Genomic DNA, 22,545 nt, shown 5'->3' with positions numbered 1-22,545 from the left:
CGGAGGAGGTTGGCAAGAGAGTTAGAATTTGAACCCAGGACTCTCTTGGCTCCACGTGGAACTCTTTCCACCACATCCCTTCAGACAGGGCACCTTGTGGTGGAGAGGAAAGAAGTACTCACTAATCCTTACTAAGTGGGGACAGGAGGGAGGGAGAAAAAATTCAAACTAGAAATCCTATAAAAACTAATCCCTACTAAGTGCCAGGCACTGCTACACTCTGCAAATATTCTCCTTTGATCCTCATGACATCCCTGTGAAGTAGGTGCCATTATTACCCCCATTTTATAGACGAGGAGACCGAGGCAGGCAGAGGTGAAGTGCCACATTTGCCCAGGGTTACATGGGTAGCAAGGATCCCTTTGGCCTTGGATCCAGCGCTCTGTGCACCATGGCGCCCCTAAGCGGCCTCGCCTACTGGGCAGTGATGGGCATTCTCAAGGTCCTCTGGGGGTCTCCTCAGCCCCACTAGGCACCGGTGGGCACCGCTCAGGGGAGGCATTTGGGAAGCTTATCTCCCTAAGCTGCCTCCTCCCGCCAGCACTCGGGCTCAGTCTGAGAAATGACTAAAAACAACATTTATCTCCATGGAAGGCATTTGGCAAAAGGTTAAATCCACAGCCCGCTGCTGTCTGCCGGCCCCGCGGCATTTCCACAGCCCAGTATTTAGGAGATATTACCAACAGCACTGGGGCTGAACAAACCGCTTAGCAGGACCGGGGATCGCTAGGGCGGGGGCTGGCCACAGCATCCACGCCCTCACCCCCACCCCAGCTTCCTCCTAATCCTGCCAATAGCCTAAAGACTCTCTGAGCTGGAGGGTCCCTGAGGGACCACCTCCCCCAACCCATAGTCTTGCTGCCTGGGCTCCTTCAGTGTGTGCAGACCCAGGACGAGTACCTGGCTCCGGGCTTCCAGGGCCTGCCTTTTGTGCGCTTTCTCTCCCTCTCCTCTCTGTCTCTCTCTCTCTCTCTGTCTCTCTCTCTCTCCTCTCTCTCTCTCTCTGTCTCTCTGTCTCCCTCCTCTCTCTCTGTCTCTCCTCTCTCTCTCTCTCTCTGTCTTTCTGTCTCCCTCCTCTCTCTCTGTCTCTGTCTCTCCTCTCTCTCTGTCTCTCTCTGTCTGTCTCTCTCTGTCTGTCTCTCTCTGTCTGTCTCTCTCTCCCTTCTCTCTCTCTCTCCCTCCTCTCTCTGTCTCTCTGTCTTTGTCTCTGTCTCTCTCTCTCCTCTCTGTCTCTCTGTCTCTCTCTGTCTCTCTGTCTCTCTCTGTCTCTCTCTCTCTCCTCTCTCTCTCTCTCTCTCTCTCTGTCTCTGTCTCCCTCCTCTCTCTCTGTCTCTCCTCTCTCTCTCTCTCTCTCTCTGTCTTTCTGTCTCCCTCCTCTCTCTCTGTCTCTGTCTCTCCTCTCTCTCTCTCTGTCTGTCTGTCTCTCTCTCCCTTCTCTCTCTCTCTCTCCCTCCTCTCTCTCTGTCTCTCTGTCTTTGTCTCTGTCTCTCTCTCCTCTCTTCTGTCTCTCTGTTTCTGTCTCTGTCTCTGTCTCCTCTCTCTCTCTCTCTCTCTCCCTCCCTCCCCCCCCCTCTCTCTCCTCTCTCTCTCTCCCTCCTCTCTCTCTGTCTCTCTCTGTCTCTCTCTCCCTCCTCTCTCTCTCTCCCTCCTCTCTCTCTCTCTGTCTCTCTCTTTCTCTCCCTGTCTCTCTCTGTCTCTCTGTCTCTCTCCTCTCTGTCTCTCTCTGTCTCTCTGTCTCTCCTCTCTCTGTATCTCTCTCTGTCTCTCCCTCCTCTCTCTGTCTCTCCCTCCTCTCTCTCTGTCTCTCTCTCTCCCTCCTCTCTCTCTGTCTCTCTCCTGTCTCTCTCCTGTCTCTCTCTGTCTCTCTCCTCTCTCTCTCTCTCTCTCTCTCTCTCTCTCTCTCTCTCTCTCTCCTCTCTTCTGTCTCTCTGTTTCTGTCTCTGTCTCTGTCTCCTCTCTCTCTCTCTCTCTCTCTCTCTCTCTCTGTCTCTCTCTCTGTCTTTCTGTCTCTCTGTCTCTCCTCTCTCTCTGTCTCTGTCTCTGTCTCTGTCTCTCTCTCCCTCCTCTCTGTCTCTCTGTCTCTCTCTCTCTCACACACACACACAAATAAAAATGACACAGGACAAAAGGTTCACAGAAAGTCAGAGCCAGGAGGATGCTTAGAGATCATTGATTCCAAGCTCTTAATCTGATAGAAGAAACAGACCCAGAAAGGAGCAGAAACATGACTGCGGCACGGCCGGGGTCAGGGCAAAGCCCACACTCACGCCCAGCTCCCCAGACCGCCGGCCACGTGCCTCATCCTCTCCCTTGCTTGAGCTCTTCCGCTCGGCAGACCGGCGCTTTCCATGTAACTGGCATTTCATCGATAGCCTCGGGTTGCTGGGAAGGATGACGGCTTCCCCTTGGCTGGGGGCTCATCCGGGAAGGTGCAATGCCCGCGACCTCGGTCCAACACCTCCTGTGCTCACAGGTGCTCTTTAGGGCCAGGATGGGATGGAAACAGCGCGTTTGTCAGGGAGGCGGGAAGAGCGGTCCTGCTGCGCGCCGCTCCCCAGGGTCCCCCTGGGCCCGGGGCAAGTTTTGGGGGCCTTTGTGTTCTGTTTGAGACCCCTCCCAGCCCTCCCATTGCCTGGCCCTGGTCTGTGAATGGTGCTTCAAGGGAAGACACACAGCCAGCAGAGGGAGAGGAAACCTTCTGGAAGGTCCCAGTGATGCTGACCCGGTATGGGCCAGTGCTCCCCGAGGTGCGGTCACCCCCTCACTCGCTCTCATATTTCTGAGCTGAATCCCATTCAATGCCCCAGTGAGTTCCTTGCAGCCAGTGGCTTCAGGTGGACCTTCCCCACATAGGCAGGCAGGAAGGGAGGGAGAGCCCATAGAGTGTGTGGGATTCTGGTACATAAGGGCTGGAGAAGGATGGAGATGAACACAAGTTGTAGGCGCCCGTGGGCACCATCCCATTTCAGTAGAGGGGGACTGAGCCCAGAGAGACAGCCCCGGGAAGGGGAGGGTAGGAATCCTCAGCCTCCTTTGGAAGGGTGTGGTCTTGCTCAGTGTCACAGGGCAGGTGAGAGGAAGAGCTAAGACAGGAACCCAGACCTTGTCACTTCCAGCACTGGCCGTTTCTCCCCCTGCCATGAGGGGAGTCTTGGGGATTCTACACGGTGCCGTGGGAGAGCCTTGGCACGGGCTGGAAACTCAGTAGCTGTGTGACCCTGGGGAAGTCACCTGGCATCTCTGAGTTAGTCTAGAATACGGGAATAACTAATAACTTTTCTCTTTCCTACCTGGCAGGGCCCTGGTGAGAAAGGGGCTCTGGGAAAGGGAGCATATGTCCTCATTGGACCCTTGTCTTGGAGAGGGGGGCATTGGTGATGGGAAGCCCTTCTCTGAGCCAGGAGGGAAGGGGGTTAAGAGAAGGTAACTGAGGCCCAGAGTGTCTAAACTCAAGATCCCAATGTCTAAAAGGGTCTGCAGAGATGCCTCCACCCTTCCCTTCTGGGGGAAGCAGCACCTATCCTGTTGGCCCAGGTACCAGGCCTCCAGTATCTGGTCCCGAGCCTGCCCAAGAACAGAAGCTCAAGCCCTATCTCTCTGGGACCCTGGGTAGAGGAGAGACACTGCCACCCACCCACAGGCAGGCAACTTGGGCAGGTGGGAGCCAGAGGTTGAAGTTCAAAGCCCTGTTCCCCCACCCTGGCTCATTCAGCTTTCTCCAGGGCAAGGGGATGATTCAGAGGCGATGGTAGAGAAGCGCAGCTAACTCGTTTTCCAAAGGCGAGTGTCTGCAATCTTGGGAGCAATTAGATTTAATAGAACAGAAGCCTCTTCTCATCTCCTCTGGCCCCCTCCTTCCTCCCTCCCTCCTCTGTTCCCTGGCCCCCTCCTCCTTCCTCCCTCAGGCAGTGCAGAGCCAGAGAGCCGGAGAGGGAGGGGGCAGAGGTGGCGCTGGGGGGAGCCAGTGGGGGATCTGAAAGGGGCTTTGACGTCATCCCTGCCTATAAGAGGCTGTCCGGGAGAGGGGAGTCAACAACAGAGACCCCGGCCGAGAGACAGACAACTCCTCTGGCAGGATGCCCACTCCAAACACAGCCACACCTTCAGCCAAGGGCTTCCGCAGGGCAGTGTCCGAGCTGGATTCCAAACAGGCAGAGGCCATTATGGTAAGGGGAATAACCCAGCTCCTGGGGGAGGGTCCCTATCTCCTGGGGGCTCTGGTCCCTGACCCATCCCTCCCTGGCGAAAAGATGCTGAGCCCTGAGGCTGAGGGTCCAAAGGATGTCTGAATGCACGGCCTCTCTTTCCACCTGCTGCATCTAGGACCCTCTCCTAGGGGCCCCTAGCCATGTAAGAGGATACAGGTGGGAGAGAGGGTGTCTCTTTGGGCCTGGGTGTGTCTGTGATTGTGTGTACTGTGGTAAGGGAAGAGCCCAGGGATCTGGGATCTGTGCCTCTGTCATATCTCGTGTGTGTGTGTGTGTGTGTGTGTGTGTGTGTGCGCGTGCGCGCGCGCGCGCTCTCGTGCGAGCACCCAAAGAATCCCAGACTATATAGCTGAGCTAGAAGGGACCTTAGAGATTGAGTCATTTGAGCTTCCCCCCCCCGATTTTACAGAGAAGGAAACTGAGGCCCAGACAGGAGAAGGGAATGACTCAAAGTTATACCCTGAGCTAGAGGCAGTGCAGGGGCTAGAAGCCATGTCCCAAATGCCAGCCCTTGGATCCTGGCTGCGGATGCAAAGGACTTGGGGTCCTTCCGGGGGGGGGGGAGTTGGATGGCATAGTGGGCAGAGCCCTGATGCTCCTGAACTTCCCAGGGCTGGCATCATTTGTGAGGGCTTCAGCAAGTCCCCTCCTCTCTGTGGGCCTCAGTTTCTATGTCTGCCAAATGGGGGGAGATTTTTGGACCACTAGCTCCTAGAGGTCTGGGGAGTGAGGAAGAGCTTTTCAAGCTTGTGGCAAGGAACAGGAGAGGTGGCCACTCTTCTTGTATTCCAGGCCTGGGGTCTGAAATGGATAAGGTCTTGGGGTGCCCAGCAGCCAGCCTGGCCTGGCACACAACAGGCACATAAGTCCTTACTGTGCTGAATTCAGGGATTTTCGTCCCCAAAGTGATGGGAAGCTCTGGAGCCCAGGGTTTTTCTGCCCTGCTGCCCCTGACCAGGACCCCCTCTGCCATCCCTAAGGGGGCTTCTCCTGGGGCATGGGGGCCCCTGAGACCAAGACCTGGCAGACTCTTCCCAGCCAGACTGCTCCCTACTGGTCAGGAAGACACCTAGGGCTCTGGCAATCTTTGGGCATTGCTGGGCTCCTCACATGGCTGTCCCTTGTTCCATGCACTGACTAATATTATCATCATGGAAGAAATGAGTGAGAACTCATCTGCTTCTCACTGCATAAATGGGGAAACTGAGTCTCCAAGAAGACAAATGAGTGAGTGCCTGTGTGGATGCCATGGAGGGGTACTTGGAGCTGAGGAGGCTCCTTAGCTCCCCTGAGAGATCCCACAGCTGGAATCTTGGAGACTAACAAAACAGCAGACACAGGTCTCTGGGGGCAGGTTGGGCTGTCCCCCCATAAACCCCAGGACCCCAGAACATCCAGTCTGCAAGGGCCTTCACCCCCGTGCCTGACCTCCTTTGACAGATGGGGGCTGGAGATCGAGAGATGGGAAGGATAAGTCATCTCTGGCTGGAATCAGACATGTACTCCCATGGTTTAGGAGCCTGATTCTGGGCTGGGGCTGCCCCATCAGGGCCTAGGGCCAGCTTCTCACAGGCCAGGTGGAGGCACTTCCAAGGGAGCCCAGAGCAGGTAGAGGCCAGAGGGCAGCACCCTGGGCATGTGAACCCTCAGGGGCCGCTGCCAAATGTTCAGAGAGGAGACCCCCAGAGGGATGCCATGACTGTCTTTCCAAGCCTTTCTTCAGAAGCTGGTGGCTAATGTAAGGCTGAGCACTCCCTTCCTGGTCAGGTTAGGGCAGCCCCTGGAGGGCTTCCTGGGGGAGGAGTCAGCGGCCAGGGGCCAGCCACACTGCCCTTGCTAGGGCCATCGTAGGGCAGTCCCAGAGAGATCCGTGGGCTGGAAGCCAACCTTCTACTCTTCCATCTCCCCTTCCCATCTAATGCAGTTAGGGACAGGCTGAGGGATGGGCCTGAGATGTTTTATCTGAGGGGGGCACTCAAGAGCTGCTCATGTTCCTGGTCTCCAGCTGGTTACAGAAACAAGGGGAAACTCAATCCCTCCCCTCCCGCCCCGAGTCCGACTTCTGAACTCATTCTTCTGAGCTTCTCCAGCCGTCTGGGCGAGATCTGCCAGGGCCTGTGACCGAAGCAGGCTTCCAGAGCCCGGGGAAGGAGGGGAGGGAAGCTCTCATGTGCGGGTTAATCAGTTAAGTGGGGAGGGCAGGGAAGGCATCCCACACCGGGTAGATTAGCAGGTTGAGGCACCGGGCAGAGAGGAGAGAGCCCTTTGAAGTGGCTGGGTGACCCTGGGCAAGGCTTGGACACTCTCCGCCTCAGCTGTCTGCAGTGTCCAGAGAAGTCGCGTCATAGGGAGCCCTTCCAGGGGCCCAGAATTCACCTCCATAGGGAGGGGGCTCCGCAGGATAGGACGAGGATCCTCGGAGGACCAAGCTGTGCACAGCTGAGGGGAGAACTGGGCAGCTCTCCCCTTTCTGACTGGGTGCCCTTGTTTGCTCATCTGCAAAATGGGGGGAGGGGGCCAGATGGCCTCCCAGGCCCCTCCTGCCCTGGGATCCTTTCATCCCAGAACACAGCAGAGGTCCAGGGGCCCCCTGCCTCTTCAGACCTCTTTAGACAGCCTCGGGTGAGCTGAGTGGATCAGAGGCTAGTGGGCCAAGGCAGGGAATGAAGGGTTATAAGGCTTTGAGTTTGAGGAGAAGGGTCACCCAGCACACAATCACACCCTGTACGCAGGCCCACCTGGGTCCCCCAGACCCTCTGCTTCCCCCAACACAGTGTCTGGGAAGCCCAAAGTGAGTTCTAACTCACCACCTGGCTGGTTTGGCCAGTGTAGATGGCCCAACTAGACTTTGCAGACCCCAAAACTGATTTTTTTGGCCTGAAATTTCCAGTTTGGGTCACTAGGGCAGCTGATTCCTCCTGTATTGCCAGGGGTGGAGGGTCTGGGACCCAACCCTTCCTCAGGGTGGCCCTGGGGAGCTCTGACTACAGGATCCAAGGCTGAAGGCACACCCAGGTATCACTGGGCGGGGCAGAAGATCCCACTCTCTTCCCTACATGCCCTTGCCCACTGAGATGGTGAGTTCGACCCCCTGTTCCAGAGCCCCCTCCCCTGGGACAGAGCAGCCCACTGGGTACTGACCCCAGCCCACCTCTGGTCCAGTCCCCAAGGTTCATTGGCCGGCGGCAGAGCCTCATTGAAGATGCTCGAAAGGAAAGAGAGGCGGCCGTAGCAGCTGCAGCGGGGGAGGCCTCCGGGGACCCCCTAGACACCATTGTCTTTGAAGAGAAGGATGGGAAGGCCCTCCTCAACCTCTTCTTCACCCTGAAGGCAGCCAAGTCCACATCCTTGTCCCGGGCCCTGAAAGTGTTCGAGGTGAGAGATCAGGGGCTCTCACTGGCCCAGTGGGAACTGGGCATAGGTGGCTATGTGGTGGTGTGGTAAGCTCGGGCCAGCCTGGGAGGGGCCTGGTCTGTGCGAGGTCTGTGATCACAGCCAAGGTCAGGCCATGGTCAGGTGAGTGACCTCCCTAAGCGAAGGCTATCAGACCAAAGGATGGTCAGTTTAGGCATGGGAGGGACTTGGCAGGTCATCTAAAGCATCTCCTTCCTCTCAGGCACTTGAGGCCCAGAGTGAGAATAAGGAATCAATCTGACCAAAGTTACACATCCATAAATAGATCTGGGATTCGAACTAGGCTCCTCTGAGTCTCAGCCTCCTTTGGTTGAGGCTTCTCCCTGGGAGGTCGGGGCCTTCGGGCTCTGATGTCCTGGGAACTGTGGGCCTGGGAAGAAAGGGCTTTGTGGGAATTGCACACGGGTTTCACGGAGCTGCTGGTAAGTGGACATGACAGCGCCCACACCTACCCCTCCCTCCTGCTCCAGCCCCCAGGGCTGGCTGGACAAACATCCAGCCTCTGAGTCCACTCACGGTCTGAGTAATGTCATGGGACTGGGGCTGAAGCAGGGTTGGGGGGAGGCTGGGAAGCAAAGAAAGGTGTGTGTATGTGAGTGAGTGTGTGAGTGAATGTATGTGAGTGTGTGAGTGAATGTATGTGAGTGTGTGTGAGTGAGTGTGTGTGAGTGTATGTGTGTGCGCGCTCATGAGTGGGTATGAGAGAGAGCACGTGTGTGTCTGGATGAGGGGCAGGGCGGGCAGCAGCAGCAGCCAGGGATCGATCCTTCAGCCTGGGGCTGTGCAGGTGGCAGAGTCCAGTGGACAAATGAGCTCCCTGTAATGACATTGGCCATCAGCCGCAGGCCCGTGTGTGGCCAGAGCAGCTAATGGTTTAGTGGCTGTCAAATTAACCAGGGATGAATGTGATGACTGCAGGCAGATGGGAGGAAGGGGGCTCTGTGCTCGCTCTGCCCCACCCTCCTGGGGCAGCCCCCAGCCCCTTCAGAACCACCACTATGTCTGGTCCGGCCTTAGAGAGTCCCCGAGCTCTCAAATGGCAGGTCTGGAAGCACCCACAGAGATCGTCACAACCAATCTGCTCATTTTACAGAGAGGGAGACCGAGGCCTGGGGGTTGGGGAGGGAGCCTGCCAGAGTCGAACAGAAGCAGAGATGGAGCTCAAACACAGGCCTCTTGCATCTATTCCACTGCTGCTGCACCTTGCTGGAGAGGGCAGTGCCTCCAGGGATAGTCCCCTGTGGCAGGAAGGGCCCGATCCCAGAATGAGCAGAGACCCAGGTGTGGGCTCTGGCTCTGACAGCCACCTCTGAGTCTGTTCCATGAAGTCTGTACTCCCTCCTTCCCTGGGCATCTTCAGGGAGGGCAATGGGGCTGGGGTAGCTATTAGTCTCTGCATCCATTGTCCTCCAGAGGCTCTGCACACCGGGAGGTGGGGGTGGGGTGGGGGGAAGGGTGAAATCACCATCCCTCAGAGGCGGCTGACACTTTGTGGTTCTGTTCCTGTGCAGGGACTTAGAGTCAGGAGGACCTGAGTTCAAATCTAGTTTTGGACAGTATGTCCCTGGCCAAACCACTGAACTTATCCCAGTCTCAGTTTCCTTATCTGTAAAGTGGGGCTAAAAAAAGCACCTATCTCCCTGAATTGTTATGGAGATCAAATGATAGAATATTTTTGGAGCCCCTGGGAATCCTTAACACCCCTTAAAAAGGCTGGCTATTGGTGTCATTTTATGGGAAGGTCTCTTCCCCTTTTAGGGCCTCAGTTTACTCTCCAATAAAATGATGGGGTGGCCTCACTCGCTCTCCATCTCTACATCCAGTAGCACTTCGAAGGGGCCGGAGGCAAGCTAGGTCTCTTATAGAGAGCAGAAAACTGAGGTCTGGACACCCTGGGACTCGGTGTCCTGGCCGCCCCACCCCCAGGCCAGCTGAGAGGACAATTCTGTGAGCTCTTCCTCCTCTGTCTTCTTCCATGAGACGTTCGAAGCCAAAATCCACCACCTGGAGACCAGGGCCAACAGGAAGCCAAAGGAGGGCACCTCGGAGCTCGAATACTTTGTTCGTTGTGAAGTCCACAGCAGCGACCTGGGCACCTTGCTCAGCTCCATCAGGAGGGTCTCCGACGAGGTGCGCAGCACCAAGGAGGACAAATGTGAGTCAGGTGCCCCCCACCTGCCCAGGGGAGCTCACCAGTCCTTTGAGTCTGTTGGCGCTTGCCTAGGAGGCTGAGCCCCTTCTAGAAGGTAGACCCACAGCTGTTTAATGAATAAGCCCACCTCCCATTTCAACATTGCTCTGGGAGGGAACGCAGTGCAGGTGGGGAAACTGAGGCTCAGGAGGAACAGCAGGCCTCTTATGTGCCCCTGGCCCTCAGGCTGAGATGCAGGTGGGGTCAAGAAGGGAGGCCCCGGGGCCAGCTGAACAAGGAGAGGATGACGTCCCCTGACTCCCATGGGGCTGCTGACAGCCCCCCTAGACATGGGAGCAGTGGGAGCAGCTGTCGTCCTGATCGTTCTGGATGGGGCGGGGGGAGGGGGGTGGGTGCCCCTGACCCACGTGCCTGACAGGGATGGGGAGAGCACCTGCAGAGGCCAGTGGCATCTGTAGAACTAATTGAGCCTCTTGTCTGTGAAGTTCACTGGTTTCCCAGAAAGATCTCCGAACTGGACAAATGTCACCACCTGGTCACCAAGTTTGACCCAGACCTGGACCTGGACCACCCGGTGAGTCAGCTCCTTGGTGGAGGAGGGGGTGGGTCCAGTGGCGGGGGAGGGGGGAGGGGAGCAGTCCTGGCCAACGGCCCCGGGGCTCAGGGCCAGGCTGGCTCCCTGATCAGCTCGCTCCATCTCGGCCCCTTTGCAGGGATTTTCTGACCAGACCTATCGCCAGCGAAGGAAGATGATAGCAGAAATCGCCTTCCAGTACAAGCAGTAAGCCAGGCCGGCTCCCCTAACCACCCCCATCGCCACCCCTGGAGGCCAGAGTCGTGGCAGGGGCCCCGGCCAAGCGGCCAGCCTGGGGTCTAGGAGAGGCTGGCCTCAGATGCACACGGAGCCCGAGACCCTGCAGGACGCAGGGCATTTGAATGGCCACCGCTCACTGAACAAGGCCACCAGAGCCCTTGGTGGCTGGCCATGGGCAAGGCGCCGGGATTTCCTGCCTGGCATATAGGGAGGCCGGGGAGGGGTCACACAGTTGGGACGTTCTGTACACGACACAGGCCCTGCCTTTGCTAATCGGAGGACGAGGGAACCAGGGTCTTAGAGGCCAGTTAGTGCAACTGGGGGTGCTGACTTTGGGGGACCTTGGGGGGGTGTTGTGGAGCAGACCAGACTAACCCTGGGCTCTTTCAGTGGAGAGCCCATCCCCCGCGTGGAGTACACAGCAGAGGAGATCGCCACCTGGTAAGGAGGAGACAGGCGGCCCATGGGGGGGGCCAAGGAAGAGGAGGGGAAGCGGTCTGGAGAAAAACCCAGCTGGGAGGAGAGGCCCCCCGGGGAGGGATTCGGGGCTGATGGTCTCTCAGTCATTGTCTCTAGGAGCTAGAGGGAGCTTTATGGGGAGATGGAAGTCACAATCAGCAAGCTGTCAGCATTTATTGCAGGCTTAGCGGGCGCCCAACACCAGGACCTACAAGGGGTCCGAGACAAGGCAGGTTCCCTGCCTGGGGGAGCCTGATAGCAAAGACCGTTACATTCTCTGCAGTGGACAGGAGGAGTCTGATGAGCAAACACAAAACAGACACAGTCATTTGGGGTGGGGTGGGAGGACTCGAGCAACTTGGGGGGATCAGGAAGGGCCCCAAGGACTGTGCTCTGGGAGGCCAGAAGGCAGTGTTCAAGGGGACAGGGGAGATCAGAGAAAGCTTCCTGGAGGAGGTGAAACTTGAACTGGGCCTTGAGGGATGGCTTAGAAGAGGGTGGGAAGCGATAAGGAAGTGGCTGGGGCAGGGGAGGAGCAGGATCTCCTGGTGACAAAGTGCTTGGCTAATGAATGAATGAATGAATGAATGAATGAATGAATGAAGGAATGAATGAATGAATGAATGAATGAATGAATGAATGAATGAATGAATGAATGGATGGATGGATGGATGAATGGATGGATGGATGGATAAATGGATGGATGGGTGGGTGGATGGGTGGATGGATGGATGGATGGGTGGGTGGGAGAATGGATGGATGGGTGGGAGGGTGGATGGATGGGTGGGTGGGTGGGTGAGGAGAGCTGAATTAACCATTCTTGCTTCCTGTCTTATCATTATTGTCCCTCTTTCCCTCTCCTTCCACAAGAAAAGTTGGTGTTCATTGAGAATTAGAACCTCACTGTAAATGAATGAGGCGCACCCACAGTGCAGATACAGACTCCTTTATTCTGTTCTCTATACCATGGGTCTGTATCAAGCGGGCTCCTTGGGGCTCCTCCGGCTCATGCCCCTCTCTCCCTGCCCCTCCCCCAGGAGAGAGGTCTACACCACCCTGAAGAGCCTGTACCCAACCCATGCTTGCCGAGAGCACCTGGAGGCCTTCCAACTGTTAGAGAGGTTCAGTGGTTACAGCGAGAACAGTATCCCTCAGCTCGAGGATGTGTCCCGCTTTCTGAAGGGTAGGGGCAGACCCCCCCAGGGGGCAGTTTGGGGGGGCAGAACCCCAGAGGCAGTTGGGGGGCAGTCTATATTGGGGACATGAAGGAGGAGCTGGGTCCAGGTGGGCAGAGAGGGAAGGGTCTTCTGGCCTGAGAATGAGCAATGCATCCCCTTCTGTCAGGGCCAGTCTGTCTTCTGGGGCCCCTTGCAGACCTTGGCCCATGAGAGGGAGGTAAAATGTCCAGGGGCAGGAACAGAGTTTCCAGGGGGCCGGGGGAAGATCAGAGTCACAGCATTTCCAAGAAGGGAAAGGTCAGTGTGAGCTGGAGTAATCCACCCAGGTGGGTGTCAGGGAGAGAAGGAGTGCAGAGAGGGCACGGCAGGGCACTCCGGGGCTCAGGGACACGAGAAAGGCTTGAAGGGGGGAAAAACACTGATCCAGAGAAGACAGCGAGGGGAGCAGTCCTGCTGGGGCAGGGGAGAGAAGACCACAGCTCCTCATTGGTCCAGCTTCTAGAGGAGACTCTAAGACTCAGGCCATGATGAAAACCTTGGAGCCCAGGTGTCCCTGGGTCTGGACCAGCTTTGCCTGAGCCCTCAGCCCAGCCCTCCCTGATGTTTCAGAGAGGACCGGCTTCCAGCTGCGGCCAGTGGCCGGCCTGCTCTCTGCCCGAGACTTCCTGTCCAGCCTGGCCTTCAGGGTGTTCCAGTGCACCCAATATATCCGCCACGCCTCCTCACCCATGCATTCCCCAGAGCCGTGAGTAGTGGGTGGCATGGCCCCCTCTGCACTCCTCCCACCCCAGCTGCCATCAGAAGTCTGTCTCCAACATCCCTGTCTCTCACGTCCCCATCATCTATCTCTGTCCCCGTCATCTGTCTCTTTCCCTGTCGTCCCTGTCCCTGTCATCTCTGTCTCTCTCGTCCCCATCATCTGCCTCTGTCCCTGTCATCCCTGTCTTCGCTGTTTCTGTCTCTGTATCCCAGAGCATTCTCCCTGACCCCATCCTCTCTGGCCCCAGGGTGCCCCAGCCTCCAGGAGCTCTCTAAGGCCCAGGGAGGGACCTGCATTCCCAGGCTGTAGATTAATGCCTCATTTCATACTCTCCACCCAAACCATCATCTCCTCAGCTCTATGTGACAGAAGGGGAAACTGAGGCCCAGAGAGCTAACACATTTTTCTCACAGTCACCTCGTGAATACTTTCCTTTGGTCTAGTGCAGAATAGGACCGGTTTAACAATTTAATTGAGTTTTGTCCAACCAACATTGTTTAAGCACTGGGGTTGCTGGGGGAAGGAGGAGTGTAGGTGAGCCCAGCATCCAGTGGGGATGGGGTAAGACCCCCCCCCCAAGTAGCAGAAGCTCCACCTCCCATGGCAAGTGCCCCAGGGAGGCAGGCCCCCAACCTCTGAGGGGGACACTTGTCACAGACCCATGGGGTCAAGGAAGGCTTCCTGAAGAAAGTGGCCAGCGTGTTGGGCTTCCATGGAGGTCAGCAGTGCTCAGGGAGAGAGGAGGTGCTCTGGACACAGGGAGCCAATGAGAGAGGGCTGGGAAGGCAAGGCCAATGTGGAGAGCCCTGAATGCCAGGCAAAGCCTCCAGGCAACAGGGAGGCATAAGGAGGGGGTCAGGTGGTGGGAGGGAGAGGACCCCAGAAGGGGCTAAGATTGTGGGAGTGTCCATGGCCAGGGCCAGTCTGCAAAAGAAGGCAGAGGGTGTGTGCCGGGGCAGGATGGCTGTGCCCGCAGTCCTCTCAGCTGCAATGTCCACTCCTTTTCTCCTGCCTCCCCTGCGTCCAGGGATTGCTGTCATGAGCTGCTGGGGCACGTGCCCATGCTGGCAGATCGGACTTTTGCCCAGTTCTCCCAGGTGAGTCCTCCCCTCTTGGCTGTTCCACCCACAGCACCAGCACCGCCCGGCCACCTTCTCCAAGGGCAGGGATGTTTGGGGGGAGGGGAGAAGCAGGCGGTGACCCTGACACATCAGACCTGACTTGGCCCCGAGTCACCCTCTGCTTCCCCCTTGGCAGGATATCGGCCTCGCCTCCCTTGGTGCCACCGATGAGGAGATTGAGAAGTTGGCCACGGTAGGTCTGCCCGACCAGGAGCAGGGGCTGGGGTGTGTCCTGGAGATTGATGTTCAGAGGCTTGGGGGGGGGGGGGCAGTAATTTCAGCTAGAATCTCTTTCCATTTGACCAAGTGGAATTCATAGAAAAGCTAAATCCCTATCTACACTCCCGGAGTGAGAAAACCAGCCCTGTCTGTCTCAGACTGGACAGCTCTGGGACAGGGCTGCTCCTCCCCCTCCTCTCTAGCATAAGAAGTCAAAGATGTGGCTACACAGGATGCACTTACAAGGGCTTCCATTCTGGGAGTAAAGGAGGAAGGGGGAAACAGGCCCTTACCTACAGGGAGCCTGGAGTCTGAAGGCAGAGAAACAGTGGGGGAAGGGGGGTCCTCAAGGGCTGGAGAGCAGGCGCCCAACAGGTGTGGGGGATCCCATGGGCTGGAGAGAAGGCACCCAACAGGTGTGGGGGGGGTCCTCAAGGGCTGGAGAGCAGGCGCCCAACAACTATCTTGGCCGGGGTGGGGGGGGGGTTCTCCTTCCCCAGCTCTACTGGTTCACTGTGGAATTCGGGCTCTGCAAACAGAACGGAGAGGTCAAAGCCTACGGGGCCGGCCTCCTGTCCTCCTATGGGGAGCTCATCGTAAGCCTGCCCCTTCCCAGGCCCTCGGCTTTCTTCCCTTCCCTAAGCCCTCCTCACCTTGTCTCGGGCCTCAGGGCTCGGGCCTCCCAGGGAGCTGGGGCTTGGGGTCACTTGGGATTGTCCAGGAGCAGGGGCTGAGGGAGGAGCCAGACCTGCCTTCCTGGAGGAGGCTGAGCAGTGTCACGGCAGGAAGGAGGCCCTGTGGTAGACCCCTCCTCCCCCCTCCCCTCCTTCTGCTAAGCTCAGGGCTAAACACGTTCTTGAAGTATGAATCCCACTTCCCAAATTGGGCCTCACCCCGGGGCAGAGACTCCCCGGACCCCATCAGCCAGCTCCGCCGTCTACAGTCAGTGCTGGGCAAACGGATCCTTTATACTTGGGGAAGGTCCTTGCCCCGAGTGGAGAGTGATGGGTAGAGCAGACAGCCCTCTCCCAGTCCCATCATGGGGAGAGGGGGGGGGGGGCGGGGAGGGCTTAGTCGTGGCTGGTGCTTTCCTTCAAGCGGGGCTTCCCTGTGTGGCAGACAGGGCTGGAAAGAGCTTTAAGGGCACCGTGTCATTAATCATGGAAGCCGGCCCAACCCTTTGAGAAGGGGCCCTTCCCCTCCCTGGGGCCCCCAGCCCACCACCTAAGAGGGGCACTTCTTCCCCGAGTCCTCCATGATGGTCTGGGAGGCCCTTGAGGAGATGCCGAAGGACAGAGCCAGGGGCCCACGGAACTAGCCCGGGACCCCAGGCCAGCCATCTCCCCTCTTGGTCTCGGTTTCGCCATCCACACGGTGAACTGCTGAGCCTTGAAGGCTGCCCTCAGCCCCTCGGTCCCCGGCTTTCTGGAGCCCAAGGTCGCCCCAGTCAGGGGGCGGGGTGACAGCTGGGGATCCTCTGCTCAGCACTCCCTGTCGGAAGAGCCGGAGATCCGGGACTTTGACCCCGACGCCGCGGCAGTGCAGCCGTACCAGGACCAAAGCTACCAATCTGTCTACTTTGTGTCGGAGAGCTTTAGCGATGCCAAAGACAAGCTCCGGTAGGCGGGAACAGGCACCGAGATGGGGAGGGGGAGGAGGAGGGAGCTGGGGGGCAGAAGGCGAACGCTGCGGGGGGGGGGGGGAATAAGTCAGGACGCCAGGGCGGGGCCACGTAAGCAATCGGGGCACAGAGGCAGTAAATCTGGACACGAAGCCCTGGCCATTAAGGATCCTTTCCTTTGACCCGGACAGGATCATCCAGAGTAGCCCCTGTCTCGGATCAGGTTGTGCCTCGCTCTTCTCCATAGGCATAGAGGCTCTAGGCTCGGTGGCTGCAGCACCAGGCCAGGAGTCAGAGGTTTGAGTTCAAATCCAGCCTCAGATGCTTACTGGCTGGGTGTCTCACTGCCTCCCTCAGTTTCCTCATCGATAAAATGGGGACAAGGGATCTGGCTACTCCCCGTCCTGCCCGGGCTCTGCTCTGGGCCCCTGTGAAGCCCTTGCCTGCCCCTCTGCTGACCCGTGCGCCTGGGTCTCTTTTCTCCCTCTTTGTGTTCCCAGGAGCTACGCAACTCGCATCCGCCGCCCCTTCTCCGTGAAGTTTGACCCCTACACTCTGGGCATCGAGGTCCTGGACAGCCCCCAGAAGATCCGGCACTCCCTGGAAGGCGTCCAGGATGAGCTTCACCTGCTGGCCCATGCGCTCAATGCCATGAGCTAGTGCCCAGGGCCCCCAGCCCCCTCAGCCTCCTCACCCCACCTGTCTCTCTCCTACCTCTGCCCAGAACCTGGTGTGTCGCTTTGTCTCCCCAGCCCCCATCTCTGAATCCCACGTGGATCCCCGGGTTTGGCATCTAGTAAACGGAGGCAGGGAGTCTGCTGCCTGTCCCACCTCAGAATTCAACCTGGCGTAGAGAACCCTGGACTTTCACTCTGCAGAGCGGCATTTAAATCCCTGCCCCGACCCTCAGGGGCAAGTCACTTCCCTTTCCTGGGCCTGTTTGCTCATCTGGAAAATGGGGACAATTGCACTTGCACTGCCTACCTCCCAGGCGGTTCCCTGGGGACGGAGGATTCAGAGCTGGGCAGGCCATCTTAGGGCCCGCTCCAGTTCTTGTGCTCAGGAGAAACCGAGAGACGAGAGGGGATTTAACCCGAGGGTCCAGGGGGAGATGGGAGCCAAATGCGCTTTCCACTGAATTAGGCTGAGCACAAACTCTGGCTGGCTTCCTGCCCCCAGCCTCATTAAAAGCAAGCAAACAAACCAAACCAAACCAAACCCGAGAAAGGGGTGTTAGTGGGCCTGGTCTCCAGAAGCCGCCGGGGATATTAAAGAATCCCTGCCTTCGGGGCTCAGCAGGAGCCAGCCCTTCTTCCCTCCCCCCTGGGCCTCTGGAGCGCTCTCCGCCATTAGCCGATCGGAAATCCCACGCCAGCGTCCAGATCCAGGCCTCCCACGGTCCGTCCCCTCACTGCCCCCTTCGCTTTCTCCTCCCTCTGTCCAAACTGAGGGGCTGAGGTGGAGCCCTGACTCGTTAGGGTTCCTGGGTGCATCCCTGAGGGCTCTGCTGCCGCTGCTGTGTGTGGGTGTGCGCGCATTCTCTTCGCTGACTCCCCTTGGGTCCGTAGGGCCCCGCTTAAGTAGTTCCTGGGGTCTAGAGCTGCTGCCGCTTGGGGGGATGGGGTGGGGGGTGGGGGCTCCTGCATGACCGGCTGAGACCGTGACAATAAAGGACAAAATCCATTTCTTGACACGCACCCTGGCTCGAAAGCGTTCTTTGTTCTGGGGCCGCCGCCGATAAGGGAGGGCAGCGGAGGCATCCCTAGCCTCGCCCCAGAGATGTGCCCCCGGTACTCGATGCACCCGCAAGCCCTGGCGACCCCTCGTCCCGGGCTCTCCCTCTGAGCGCCGGTGAACACGAGAAGGGCGAGAACGCTCGAGGATCCGCGGCTCCCGATGGCTTCCTCCAGCTTACCCCAGCACCACACCATCCCTCCCTGGCCCACCGCGCCCTCCAGTGGCCAGTTCTAGAACCCCAGCCTCCCAGGTCCTTCCTTTGCAGGCCCTTCTGCATGAGAGCCCCACCCTCACCCCCCAGCTTCTGCTAGAATCCCTGCAGAGACAGGGAGCTCCCTACCTTTCAAGGCAACCCTGACCATTATGACTGCACAGTTCAGAACTGGAAGGAGACTTAGAAATCACGTGAATCCAGCCCTTAATTTTTTCAGACGGGGAAACTGAGGCCTAGAAAAACACGGATCTAGTCAGTGGCACAACTAGGGTTCTAGCCAAGTTAAGATGGGTCACCCCGGACGGACAGATGGCATAGAGGGTAGACCGGCGGGACCTGGAGTCAGGAAGACCCGAGCTGGAATCCTGTCTCAGACACCGTAGCTTGGTCACCCTGAACCTCTCTGGATCAAGTCAATTAGCAGTTATTAAATGCCTACTGTGTGCCAGGCAGTCCGTTAGACACTGGGGCACAAAGAAAAGTGAAACAAATTCCCTGCCCCTGCCCAGTCTAAGCGGTGCTGTGCAAACCCCATTGGATTCAGACAGGATGGATCAGCCTCAGCCTCAGAGAGGCCCGGAGATCGAGCCGTCTTGGGAGAGGCTTCTTGCAGAAGATGGGGTCTGAGCTGGGGCTGGAAGGAAGCCGGGGAGGCCAGGAGGCAGAGCTAGCCTCACTGAGCACATAGCTCCCTGGGCCCTGTCGCTGTCCTCACGGTGCTGATGAGAGCAGAACCCGGACCTGCCTCCCGGGTCACTGGTCCCCAGCCTTTACTCCGCTCCCCCTTTCATCCCTCGGTCGTTGTTGGCGCTAGTTCTCTGGCCTGGGGGGGGGGGGGCGGGGCTCAAGAGGGACTGAAGTGGCCAGGCCCTGGAGGCAGAGGTAGGCCGGAAAGGGGCTCCATGGTCTGCCAGTTCCGACCCCCTGCAGTTCCCTGGACAGTCAGCAGGGGGAGCTGCAGCTCTACCTTGTGAGCCCAGCACTAGGCCGGCGAGCCACAGGCAGAGGAGGGGAGCCACCCCATTTCCATGACGGGCGGGGGGGGGTCCTCTCCTTCCTCCAAAGCATCAAAGGCCCAGGGGGAGGAAGCAGGGCTATCCTCAGCTGCTCTTCCATCACTCTCAGGGGGTCACTAACAGGAACAAGAGAGTTCCTGATGGGGCCCCCAGGGGCAGTGCCCTCACCCTCCTCCAGAGGGGTCAGAGCCCCCTGGATGAGGCTGAGCAAGCAGCTTCTCCCTCTGGCCTCAGTGGGGCCCCATGGCAGTTCCTGAGGTCTATGCTCTGCTCCCCTGGTCTTGGCTCTCTGACTCCACACCCTTTGTCAGCAACAACTTCAGGGAAGCTCGCCAGGAGAGGGGTCTGTGCAACTCCTATTAACCCTAATTTTAGGTCTCCATTGAGCGTTGTCAGGAGGGAAAGCTTACCCATCATCCGCTGCCCACCAGCCCCTCATTAGTCCTGCTCATTAACAGCCACTTCACCGGCCTCTCAGGGCCCCTGCTAAGCCAGGTACCTCGTCAGGTATTGTCAAGAGCCAGGAAATGATCCGGAAACGCCAAATTGGGCCTCGGACCATCTGGTGACCCTCCCCCAAGTCGCCTCCCTCCAGGGTCCTAATGAGCCCACTTAGCAGAAGTTGGGGCGCTGGCCCGGCCAGGGGAAGAGAGTCAGCACCTAGCCCCTCTTGGAAGGGGGAGGGTATAACCATTTAAAAGCTGGGACCGCCCAGGAGCAGTCAGCAGCCTTGGACCACAGCCCCAGGCTCATCTCTCACCTGTCTTCTCTGAGTAAGTCTGCTGGGCACTGGGGAGATAGATGGCCAACGTCTGTCCATAGGGCCCAGCATCCCTGGAGGGCTGGGGGCGGCTGGGGCAGCAGGCAGAGCGGGTGTAACCAGCATTAGCAGCCGAGTCCCCCACCTCATCTAGCTCCTCTGTTTCCTAAGCAGCTGCTTGAGCCTGGGGTCAGCTGAGGCGGCTGGGCCGGCTTGGTATCAAGTCCCAGGTCCTTCCTATGTTGGGCCCATCCAGGCTCTCCACCCATCTCTAGAAGTAGGAGTTCAGGGTGTGGTTTGCGCCTGCAGGGGAAGAAATTTCTCTCTCTTGCCTTCTAAGTGTATTAGTGATACCCGGCCTAGAAGGGACTTGAGTGACATCTGAGTTCAAGTCCCATCTCTCTCACTGAAGACCCTGAGGCCCAGAGAGGTGAGGCATTTACCCAAGGTCACACAGTAAGATTGGCTGACCTGCTGCTCCTCCCAGAAAGCTGGGGCCCAAGGAGGCAGCATCTGCAAGTAAAAGAGACCTCTTTCTGACTCAGAAAGTGGGGCTCCCTTCCCTGTCCCATAGCCTGCTCCCTCCCTCTGTGACTTTAGCAAGTACTGCCCCCTTCTCTCCACACCACTTTCATCCCATGTAGAATGTAGAGGCTGGGTGTCTCTGGCCCCAAGGTCTTTGTGTGGGGGGGGGGAAGGGTTGGGGAGACAGGGTCAGGGAGGCCTTCCCCCCGCCCCCCCCCCCGAGATCCTCTCTCTGCCCACTTCAGCCCTCCCCTCTATCCCCAGGTCTTGGCCATGGCTCCCTGGATAGCTTCCCTGTCTCTGACGGCCCTGCTGGTCCTGTCTACCCCACCAGCCGGCAAGGCCCTTGTCAACCAGCACCTGTGTGGCTCCCACCTGGTGGAGGCCTTGTACCTGGTGTGTGGGGAGAGGGGCTTCTTCTACACCCCCAAAGCACGCCGGGATGTGGAGCAGCCTCTGGGTGAGCATTCTGGCCGTCACCCCTGTCCATCCCTGCCCCTCAGGGCTTGAGGTCCTGTAGGCATCAGAAAATTGGGGTGCCACTACGGTCATCCACCAGCGTCTGTCGGCCCCGTGTCCCAGGTTCCTGTCCCCAACTCTGTCCTCCCAGGCCTAGGGTGACCCAGACCCCCGGAGCCCCTTCCATTCCCAGGATCTCATTAATTAGCTCCAATGTAATGATGGGGAAGCTTTCCCAGGGTCAGTAGTGAGACTCCAGGGCCCCACCACCTAATTGAGCCCCCTTAGAGAACTCTTACTCCTTGCCTATTCCCTCCCCCCTCCTCCCTGCAGCCAATCATTTGCAGGGGCTAACTCCTCTGTGTGAGAACAAGCCCAGAAGACACAGGGGTGGGGGTCTCATCGTCCCTCCGTCTTCTCCTGCCTCCTTGAGTCCGGAGGCCAGGGACACCCCCAGCCTCAGTTTCTCCCTTTCAAGGGCTGCTGGGGGGCATCTGGCGGCCCCCCCTCAGCCTGCTCCTCTTCTCTCCTGACAGTGGGTGAAGCCGGAGGGGAAGAGCTGCCCTTCCCGCCCGAGTACCAACTACAGAAACGAGGCATCGTTGAGCAATGCTGCAACAGCATCTGCTCCCTCTACCAGCTGGAGACCTACTGCAATTAGCGACCCCCCACCCCCACCCCGGGACTGTGCGCTCTAGAAGGCGCCTCCTGCCCGTAGAGCTTTGCAACAACTGAATAAAAATGAGAGAAACGCTTCTGGGGGAGTGCGTGCTTCTGGTCCCCGCCGCCCACGGCTCAGACAGGGAGGGAGCCAGACTCTGTCTGGGGCTCTGGGGCTTCCTCCTGCGGGCCCAGTCCTGGGCTTGCCTACGCTGTGGGGGACGTCCAGGAAGGGCAGACTCCTCTGGGGCAGGGGGAGAGCGGATCACCCATGCCCTGGGCTCCGGAGTTCCCAGCCTGGCTAGGGAGGGGCCGCTTACCCGCATGAATGACACACGGCCCAGCCTGTGAGCACTGTGTGCCAGGCACTGGCCCTCCTTATATTCTAACCCCGAAGGAGCGCCCCCGAGAAATCAGGAGTGGGACCCAAAACATCACGGGCTGGGCCACAAAAGAGCGAGTGTAGGTAGAGAGAGAGCGGCTCATCTCCAGGAGGATTCCAGCAGGAGTTTGGGTGGAGCCTGGACCCCCTGCAGTGGATAGAGTGCTGGGCTGGGACTCAGAAAGACCCAAGTTCAACTACGACCACTTCCTAGCTGTGAGACCCTGAGCAAGTCATTTAACCCCTGCCTCCCTCGGTTTCCTCAGCTGTAAAAAATGAGGATAATAATAGCATCCACCTCCCAGGGTTGTTGTGAGGATCAAGTGAGATTAAGATTCATAGAGCGCTTGGCACAGAACCTGGCGCATAGTGTGTGACAAATGTCGGCTCCCTTTCCTCTCCCCTCAGACAGGGCCCTGAGGGTGATGGGGCATCGTGCCCCACTTTACTCCTCCCCATCCCTGCGTCAGAGGGTGATAAGGAGCAGGGGCAGGTCTGGCCACCAGGGTGAGAGGCTGAGGAAGCCCCTGGGACGAGACATTCCCCGAACGAGGACACTCCAGAGAATGCCCAGCCAGCACATTTGTGGCCCCCGAGCCAGAAGAGGCCGGTCATGGACCAAAGTCTGCCGACCTGAACTCTGGCCTGGTGACCTTTATCCCCTCCTCCCAAGGTGGCAGGACCAGGACCAGCTCAGGTCCCAGCCTGGCTCTCACTGCCCAGACAACTGGCACCTGGGCTGCAGGGAGGGACAGGTGGGCACCAGGAGGGGGAGCGGGGGAACTGGATGCCTCTAGATCCTCGGCTCTTCGAGGTGGATGTTACGTCAGAAGTGGCTGAGCGTGG

General features: G+C 58.4%; 2 protein-coding genes across 5 annotated transcripts; both read left to right on the top strand.

Moving 5' to 3' along the window:
• Positions 1–4,036: 4,036 nt before the first annotated feature.
• Positions 4,037–17,557, top strand: TH (tyrosine hydroxylase). 3 transcript variants are annotated; one of them, XM_043971849.1, is made up of 13 exons: positions 4,037–4,166; positions 7,371–7,583; positions 9,603–9,777; positions 10,260–10,348; positions 10,488–10,555; positions 10,979–11,029; positions 12,085–12,230; positions 12,835–12,970; positions 14,013–14,082; positions 14,243–14,299; positions 14,826–14,921; positions 15,811–15,944; positions 16,447–17,557. In XM_043971849.1, the coding sequence occupies exons 1-13, from the start codon at positions 4,077–4,079 to the stop codon at positions 16,604–16,606; spliced, it is 1,485 nt and encodes a 494-aa protein (XP_043827784.1). In that variant the 5' UTR covers positions 4,037–4,076; the 3' UTR covers positions 16,607–17,557. The 3 variants fall into 3 exon arrangements, with proteins under 3 accessions (XP_043827784.1, XP_043827785.1, XP_043827786.1); XM_043971850.1 differs by lacking the exon at positions 14,826–14,921; XM_043971851.1 differs by lacking the exons at positions 4,037–4,166; positions 7,371–7,583 and adding an exon at positions 7,881–8,044.
• Positions 17,558–19,645: 2,088 nt separating this feature from the next.
• On the top strand, positions 19,646–21,397 carry INS (insulin). Of its 2 annotated transcripts, none has more exons than XM_043971865.1 (3): positions 19,646–19,686; positions 20,463–20,658; positions 21,194–21,397. In XM_043971865.1, the coding sequence occupies exons 2-3, from the start codon at positions 20,472–20,474 to the stop codon at positions 21,316–21,318; spliced, it is 312 nt and encodes a 103-aa protein (XP_043827800.1). In that variant the 5' UTR covers positions 19,646–19,686; positions 20,463–20,471; the 3' UTR covers positions 21,319–21,397. The 2 variants fall into 2 exon arrangements, with proteins under 2 accessions (XP_043827800.1, XP_043827798.1); XM_043971863.1 differs by lacking the exon at positions 19,646–19,686 and adding an exon at positions 20,021–20,103.
• Positions 21,398–22,545: the final 1,148 nt, after the last annotated feature.

The sequence above is a fragment of the Dromiciops gliroides genome, chromosome 6 (genome assembly GCF_019393635.1).
Source record: "Dromiciops gliroides isolate mDroGli1 chromosome 6, mDroGli1.pri, whole genome shotgun sequence".
NCBI lineage: Eukaryota > Metazoa > Chordata > Mammalia > Microbiotheria > Microbiotheriidae > Dromiciops > Dromiciops gliroides.
This window is presented reverse-complemented; position numbering and strand designations above follow the sequence as displayed.

Coding starts and splice junctions, on each gene's coding strand:
- TH (XM_043971849.1), top strand. CDS start 4,077: ATGCCCACTCCAAACACAGCCACACCTTCAGCCAAGGGCTTCCGCAGG. Junction 10,556..10,978: donor ATCGCCTTCCAGTACAAGCA/GTAAGCCAGGCC, acceptor GGGCTCTTTCAG/TGGAGAGCCCATCCCCCGCG. Junction 12,231..12,834: donor TGTGTCCCGCTTTCTGAAGG/GTAGGGGCAGAC, acceptor CTGATGTTTCAG/AGAGGACCGGCTTCCAGCTG.
- INS (XM_043971865.1), top strand. CDS start 20,472: ATGGCTCCCTGGATAGCTTCCCTGTCTCTGACGGCCCTGCTGGTCCTG. Junction 20,659..21,193: donor GGATGTGGAGCAGCCTCTGG/GTGAGCATTCTG, acceptor CTCTCCTGACAG/TGGGTGAAGCCGGAGGGGAA.